At 35.2% G+C, this 8520-nt stretch overlaps 1 protein-coding gene across 1 annotated transcript; it reads left to right on the forward strand.

The window, feature by feature from the left end:
* Positions 1-4242: 4242 nt before the first annotated feature.
* On the forward strand, positions 4243-7836 carry OMT1 (O-methyltransferase 1). Its single transcript, XM_086558509.1, has 4 exons — positions 4243-5014; positions 6690-7000; positions 7186-7250; positions 7408-7836. Exons 1-4 carry the CDS (start codon positions 4599-4601, stop codon positions 7702-7704), a joined length of 1089 nt encoding a protein of 362 aa, XP_086414635.1. The 5' UTR covers positions 4243-4598; the 3' UTR covers positions 7705-7836.
* Positions 7837-8520: the final 684 nt, after the last annotated feature.

Below are 8520 nucleotides of genomic sequence, written 5' to 3' on the forward strand. Positions count from 1 at the left end.
TAGAAAAATTATGTACAACAATTCTATTAAATACTCGGATTATCTCAAATTAGAGCAAGTCCAACATAGAGCTGCTAAAAGGGTGCCACATAGGATTTTAATTTTAGACTTTTTAGCTTGCCAGTTAAATTTGGCATGCCAAAACATAAAAAACCAATCCAATGGGTTTTTTTTTAGCATTTTGTGGAATTGGTGGATGGAAGACAGGCTTTCTGACTGTCTGCCACTAATCACTTGAAAATAAATAATAACAGTGAAAATAATAACATGAATAGTGACATACGGCAAAAAGTCTGTCGTCTGTTGAACAGTACCCATGAACAGTATATACGATAAAAACTTTGACGTCTGTTGCAATTTAACACACGGACGGCAGAAGTCTATCTCCCGAAACTTGTTTTTAGGAGCTGATAGATAAGGCCACAAATTTAGTTGGGTATATCACACCAGCCAAATTTAAGACCCTTTTAGTAGTCCCATTGGAATGATTATTTGGGTTTTGGGGTGCTATATGACCCCATTGGACTTGCTCTTAAGATTAGAAAGGGAATTGAAGAAACAAGTGGAGTATAACAATTGAGGAGAGATCAAGGACAAGTGTCCATATGCAGTCAGGGCCGACTCAAGCCTTGATGTGGCCTTAGGCGACTGATCCAAGCGAGGCCTTTTTTCCTTTAAAAAATTATTGAAAATTTGAAAGTAGTGTGTGTGTAAGAGAGAGACTCAGAGACGTTGATAAGGAGAGACGTTGGTTAATATGCCTTTAATATATGGGAAGGGTTCTAGGGACATATTTTATTTTGACATGTAAACAAACTCAAAATCGTTAGGGCATTTATAAGTTTTGAATTAGGCTAATATGTTATAGATATGATCTCCTAACTATTTTAAATATTGTCACAAATAATCAAAAAAATTAAAATTTTCTAAACTTGCCAAATATAGTATCAAAAATGGTGAAAATGAACGGTCTACAATTAGCCAAATTTTGTAAATTGTTAACTATATTTGGAAAGTTTATAATTTTTTGATTTTTTTGATTATTTGTGACAATGTTTAAAATAGTTAAGATATCATATCTACAAAATATTAGCCTAATCCAAAACTTATCGATATCTTCCTTTTGTGTTGGGACCTTTTGCGCGTTCACGATTTCGGCATAATAACTAAGTTATTATTATCTCTACTTCTACAAATTTCTAGCCATGGCTTGCTTAATTATCTATGCTGGAAAATCTAAAATTCTTATAGTTTTGAATGTACTAATATTTCAGTATGATTTGCACACTAAAAAAATAATAATTAAAAATTTCTATCAAGTGTTGGGGAGTTCTTAAAATTTGTTGTTGTCGATTGTAGATAAATAAGATAGGGATTTGAACTTGTTTGTGAGTTCTCTATAACACAATTTTAGTCGGGTTTGGGTTTGTTCTTGATTGTTAATGAATTAAGGGTTTAATAAGAAGAAGAAAGGGGGAAAAATAAGAAGAAGAAAGGGGAAAAAAATGTAAAAAAAAAAAAAAAAAAAAATAAGAAGGGAAGAAATTAGGAGCGGGAGTTTAGTGAGGTTAGCTTGGTTAGTTTGGTATGCAGGCGCAGTAGAGCTATTTTTTTGGACGGTCAAGATTAAAGTGCGCTCTGATTTAAGGATAGAATGATCTCTCCTTATCAATTGTCATAAAAAAACAAAAAAAACTTTGAATGTCTACATCTCTTCGAGAACGCCATGGAAAGCTTCCTCTTTCTTTTAATTTTTTATTTGGTAAACGAAAAACAACTAAAAAAGGTATCAAACTTTACAAGTTTTGACAATGTGAGGACTAAACTTTTTTTTTCCGGTCAAATTGGGGTCCAAATTTTATAATTTTTGCAATGTGGGGACATGTGTAACATGACATCTAAATTTCTCACACGGTGCTTCACAATTCGAATTAATTTCTATGGTCATGAGGTTGTAGCATGGATATACTTTGATAAGAAAGTGTATAATAATGTATGTAACTTGTGAATTATGAAACACCATGTGAGAAATTTAGACTATATGTGTAATTAGTCCCTACATTGTAAAAATTAAAAAGTTTGGTTCCCAATTTGACCGATTTTTTTTTTTAGTCACCATATTGTCAAAACTGGTAAAGTTAGATACCATTTTTAATCGTTTTTCGTTAGGTAAAAATCCAATGTTGAAGTAGTTCTAATGTTGAATTACTTCTTATTAATCTAGCAAACCAAAACCCAATTTAATAAAGGGGAGTTTGTTAAAAAAAAAAAAAAAAACTTGAATTTAAAAGCTTATATATTGTGAGAATTGTAATTTTTTCGGATTGTTGATTTGTTACTACTTACCACAAGATTAATTTTTCGCACTTCTTAACTATAGTTGAATTACTTTTTGATGATATATGTAATAACAATAAGCATGGAAGACCTGGTTGTGATATTGATAGTTGACACGTGTTTTGTTTAAATGGAGAAAAATACATGAACGAAGAGTAGAGCAAGAGATATGCACTAAAGAGGAGATGATGACCGGATATTTTCTCCGGCCTTTTTTGTGCAAGTGTTTTGTTTTCGTGGCCTTTGCTGACTATGTGTGTCTATGCCCTTGTTAAAATGCGCACATTCTCTCCTTAACCTTGATATCAGCGCATCATATAAGAACACATGCTCATTTCAAAGAAGGGGTGGACTAGTCTACTTCATGGCCCAAAATATCGCCGAGATATCCGATATCTCGCCGATATATATCGGTAAATTGGTACACCGATATCGATATTTCCGACATATATCCACCGAATATTGAACCCCTTTTTTTCCGAGATATATCGGAATTTTCGATATGAAAGTTTATATCGCCGATATAATCGATATTTCAGAGATAATCGATATATATCAGTTGACTTTTTGACCAATTGTTAATAACTTAATATTAAAATTTCTGAAATATCCGATATATCTGAGATATATCGGCGAGATATTCGAGATATATCGGTGAGATATCCGATATTTTAGAAACTTTGGACTAGTCACCAAAAAAACCGAAATATCCGATATATCCCAAATATCCGATATATCTCGGTTTTTGAGTACACCGATATATTAACCGATATCGAAATTTTGGGCCTTGGTCTACTTCCATAGCTATGCTTTTGTCAGATTTATTAACCACACTCATTCGAGTAGTTGCATAGTTACATCATTACCAAAATACTCAATCATACAAAGCCTTGCAGCTTGCTCATGTGAAAGAGTCAAAGAGGGCTAGTACTGTAGTACGTGGACAATCGAAATAGGTGGAGTACTTGGACTGGTCTTAGTAGGACTACATGCTATAGTTATCAGACCCATTTAAGAGGCTGACCTGGCAAAGGAACTAGGTCATTGAGTCATCAGTTCGACCAATGGGTCACTAGTTCAATCAGTGAGTCAATACTTAAATTGAAAATATTATATAATTTATTTAGTACATATACTTTCACAATTTTATTAGTGGCCTAAGTGGTCTTAGAGCCATTTTATTTTTCTATAAACCAAAATTCAGTTTATAAGAAAGCTAAACGAGTTAACCGGGTTTAGTCTAGATCAACTGTTTAAATGATCTACTATATGACCCAATCTGATTTAGTGACCAGGTCAAACCGCTGGGGCGGGTCTGATAACACTGCTACATGCAATTGAAATTGAAACAAAATCTGCTGCCATGCAGACGAACTTGTGGTGCCTTATTTAACGCTGTCATCAAAAACTTAGAAGTTCAAGTTGACCAAAATGACTAGTTGAACTGTCGAAGTATTTTAAGGTTTTTCATATATTTTCAATGTGCAAACTTGGTGGGTATGATAATAAGAGTATAATGCCTTGTCGAAAAAAAAAAAAAAAAAATAATGGGCTACTGCCGTCTGTCTAAAGACAACTAAAATCAGAATAGAGTAGCTGTAGGAATTTTGTGTGCGTGTATCTCATTGGCAGATTATTTTCATGGGCTCCACTGATCTTCCATGTATTCAATTAGTGTGTAAGCTGAACAGTCAAAGATCACACAAACCCGTGTGAACTGTGAAGTCAAAATGGGATGGCCTGTAAACTTCGCCAATAGTGTCCAAAATAAGGACAACCATAATAATAACAAGGGATTCCTAATAACGAAGGTGTTGATACTAATTAAGTAGTTAATGGGTCATTTTCACTAAAATTGTAACTGAAGCCATAAAATTTGGGGCAAAGTAGCTTAAATACCCTTCTATCATGAAATTTTGGCAAAGTGTATGCATTGAAGATGCTCTTATAAGGTTTTACGTAAAGCTGAGTAAGATTACCCAAACAAGTGAAGCCTTGAATTGTACTCGATGTCTCGATCATTTGTGTCCGGGGTTGGTGAAGAGAGGTACGCGCGTACTGTTCCTACTGTCAACAACTTTGAATCAAAGTGCCTATGGGCTGTGGGGTCTTTTCTATTCCTTGGTGGGTGAGCAACTACATACATTATAAAACACGCGTTCTACACCTTAGTCCATCATCAATATCCACTTCATTATCTTTACGATCATCCTCTGTTACTCACTTCACCTCTCTTCACACTTGCACACCAAGGTTCCATAATGGGTTCAACTCAAAACTTAATCAACCTCACTCCACAAGAAGAAGAAGAAGCATGTTTACACGCCATGCAATTAGCTAGTGCATCAGTTTTACCCATGGTGTTAAGAGCAGCTGTAGAGCTTGATGTATTAGAGATCATTGCTAAAGCTGGTCAAGGTGCATATATCACACCTTCTGAAATTGCATCTCAACTATCTACTACTAATCCACATGCTTCTGTTATGCTTGATCGTATGCTGCGATTACTTGCTAGTTATAAGGTGCTAAGTTGCAATTTGCGCACTTTAGAGGATGGTGGTGTTGAGAGATTATATGGACTTGCACCTGTTTCTAAATTCTTAACCAAGAATGAAGATGGTGTCTCTATGGCTCCTTTGGTTCTCATGAACCAGGATAAGGTCCTCATGGAAAGCTGGTAAGCACCACTAAATTTTATTATCCATTTTGATTAATTATGTTTCTTGTCGGCGGCTAATTATGCTGCAATGCGTGTGACAGCTTTTAGACAATTTTTACTCTGTCTGGGTTGGAGTCTTGTAGTTCACAGTCTTCACACTTCACACGGGGTATAGAAAAATATTTTCGCAGCAAAAATGAACTCATGGAGTGAATGACTAATTCGAAACATCTTGATATTATTTGGAAAAGTTCCAAATTAAATCGTATTCATTTAGGTGTTAAGCTTTTGAATTTTAAGTTTGAGATTATTGTTTTAGACGAGCATATTTCTATTGTTTGTGCATCTCAAATGAAATCTCAAATGAAACTGTGTCCTCTCAATTGAAATAAGATAAGTTCTCTTTCTGAGCTTGTCAAACAAATTGAAATATCCAACTTGGCCCTTTGAGCAAATGCATACTTGAATTAATGATACCGTATGTTTTTCAACACGTGAGAAATGGGTCTCACGGATGTCTTTTAGTAAAATGCATTTATTCCTGGCGGCACTTTAATTAGACATTAAAGATAGTTAAGATTGTCACCATTACCCTTTTCTTAGTGGCCGGGTGGGGTAAGAATACCAAAATAGTCATGGCCGGGTGGGGTAAGAATACCAAAATAGTTATAGAGTATTACTCTAAGAGCATCTTTAAGAGAGAAACTAAAAAAACACTTAAATTTTGAACGAAATCAAATACCAAACCAAAAAAACACCAACTAATTTCAGGAACGATATCAAATAGTTGATATCAAATGACGCGGTTTTGGATAAATCGCACCGTATAGCTCACGCCACTTTCTCAAAACCGCGCCACAGAAGCCCAAGTCTATGCGGTTTTCTAGAAACCGCGCGATGTGTCGCACATCAACTTTTTTCTTTTCTTTTTTCAAATCTGGCGCGCGGTTTTTGCAAAACCAGAAATCCATTGTTTAGCTCAAGCCCATACGGTGTTAGAAAAACCGTGTGGTTTGCGGTTTGGAAGAACTGCGAGAGAGATTTGATATAGCACTAAAATAAACACTAAATTTTGGCCAATTTTAGTCTTGTATTTTTTTAATGTTTTCATCAACATGTGTTTGATGCTAAGATAGTATCTCACCTAAAAGATGCTCTAAAAGGAGAGGCCGGTGTTGATAAAACACGATGGGTAGTGCGTGCGTGGAAAGTGCCAAAATTTATTTTGAGCATTGGATGAAAGGCTACTGTCGTTTTACTAAAAGACATTGATTCAGACAAATGAGTTGGGACCGGTCGTTATCTGTCGACGTATGGATGCGATCAGTGTGTCATTACTATTATTTTTGTTAGAATACTGAAATATGGGTGCAATGTGCCATTATTGAAGACAAAAGAAATTAATACATTACTGTTAAAAAAAACACCCTTCAATTAAAGGGCATTATTGAAGACAAAAGAAATGTATTATTATCTTTAACTCTTAATCAGCTAAATATTGTAAGTTCTGCCAAAATTATTTATATTACTGTCTGACATCATTCTATCACAATTTAATTAGTAGGATTTTAATCGTGAAAATCCGTCTATTATCTTTGGAACAATTGACAAGAATTACTGTTACTAATTTAATTTTGATTCTCCTATCAATGGACTTATGGCCGGACTGATCAACTTGTTTTTAATTCAATAGGTACCATTTGAAAGACGCAGTTCTTGATGGGGGAATTCCATTTAACAAAGCGTATGGAATGACAGCATTTGATTATCATGGCACAGATCCTAGATTTAACAAAGTTTTCAATAGAGGAATGTCAGATCACTCAACCATAACCATGAAAAAGATTCTTGAAATGTACAAGGGCTTTGATGGTTTGAACTCTCTGGTTGATGTTGGTGGTGGAACTGGTGCCACAATTAACATGATTGTTAAAAAGCACCCTTCAATTAAAGGCATTAACTTTGACTTGAAGCATGTGATTGAAGATGCACCAACTTATCCAGGTAAAATCTCACAAAATTTCATATATTTGGATATCCTTTTATGGTGGAAATTTGGATATCCTTTTATGGTTCACTAACTACAAGTTGAGACTTGGTAGTTGGTACTTTCACATGGATTTAGAGCACATTGCTTACGTTTGTCTTCCCATATCTTGTCTAAATGAAGTAACTGGCATTCCGTGCAGGTATAGAGCACATTGGAGGAGACATGTTTGTTAGCGTTCCAAAAGGGGATGCCATTATCATGAAGGTAAGACAGACTTTAATTTAACTCGGTCATCACGAAATTAACAATTATTTTCCAAGTGTCAAATAAATCATATTTCAACACATTTTTGTCAAACCGTATCACTGTTGGTAATGTCTAGCATACTCGACTAATTCTGCATATTGGTCTATAATTGCAGTGGATTCTTCATGATTGGAGCGATGAGCATTCTTTGAAGTTTTTGAAGAACTGCTATGAATCATTGCCCGCAAATGGAAAGATGATAATTGTCGAATCAATTCTTCCGGAATTTCCCGAGACTAACCCTGCTGCTAATGGTGCATTCCAACTGGATAATATTATGTTGGCTCATAACCCTGGAGGCAAAGAGAGGACTGAGAAGGACTTTGAATCTTTGTCAGTTGGAGCTGGTTTTGCTGAGTTTAAAGTGATATGTTGTGCTTTTAATAGTTGGGTCATGGAATTCTGTAAATAGATGTGAAGAGTTTTTATCTTTGGGCATAATTCTTATGGTATTAGAATTATGGTTCTGCTATTGAATTTGTGATTTACTCAAAAAAAATTGTATGCTACTTCTATCTAATAAGAATTTGTGGTATTAGAATTATGGTTCTGCTATTGAATTTGTGGTTTGCTCGAAAAAAATTGTATGCTACTTCTATCCGATAAGAATTTCCATGTCAGCTTGTGACTTGTGTATTGTTCACTCATCTCAAAACGCTAAAGTTCATTTATATTCTTTACCAAAAATGTTTGATTTTCTGTGTCAATTTTTCTCTTTTTATACAAGAAATTGGTAGGCAAAGCACAAAAAGGGAGGAGTGGAGAGCTGTAATTGGTATGTAGACTGTGGTGGCAGTCCAACTTGTCTCCTAGAGTCCTAGATGGTTTATGGCTGCCAAGCCCATGAGTACGACCACTGTTTTCTTTCTTGAACTATAGAATTAAGGGACTCCAAGCCCAACAGAAAGACACCAAAACATGAATCCCAACATTAGAGTCTCAGCACCATGACGGCATGACCCTCCATGATTCTGCAATTTTGAAATTGGTGAGTCCCTTAAACCTCTTCTCTGTGATAGAGGACTTGCATGAAGAAAGATGAGATGTAGGTGCTAGTTACGTTATCGAAAGAAAACTCTTACCTTCAGAGACAGCTATTGATTAACTTTTGTCATCGTCTACATAAACCAAAGGCTAGTATCAGCACCCAATGAATTACTCACAACGGAGCCATAACTGATTGTGGAGAATATAAGCAGGAGGGCTCTTTGTCATTGGGGGCCCAATT

The sequence above is a fragment of the Coptis chinensis genome, chromosome 4, assembly GCF_015680905.1.
Source record: "Coptis chinensis isolate HL-2020 chromosome 4, ASM1568090v1, whole genome shotgun sequence".
Classification (NCBI taxonomy): Eukaryota; Viridiplantae; Streptophyta; class Magnoliopsida; order Ranunculales; family Ranunculaceae; genus Coptis; species Coptis chinensis.

Bases quoted from the DNA above. Each gene is read 5' to 3' on its own strand.
- OMT1 (XM_086558509.1), top strand. From the start codon at position 4,599: ATGGGTTCAACTCAAAACTTAATCAACCTCACTCCACAAGAAGAAGAA. The intron at 5,015-6,689 runs GTAAGCACCACT...TTAATTCAATAG, and splicing joins AAGGTCCTCATGGAAAGCTG to GTACCATTTGAAAGACGCAG. The intron at 7,001-7,185 runs GTAAAATCTCAC...CATTCCGTGCAG, and splicing joins AGATGCACCAACTTATCCAG to GTATAGAGCACATTGGAGGA.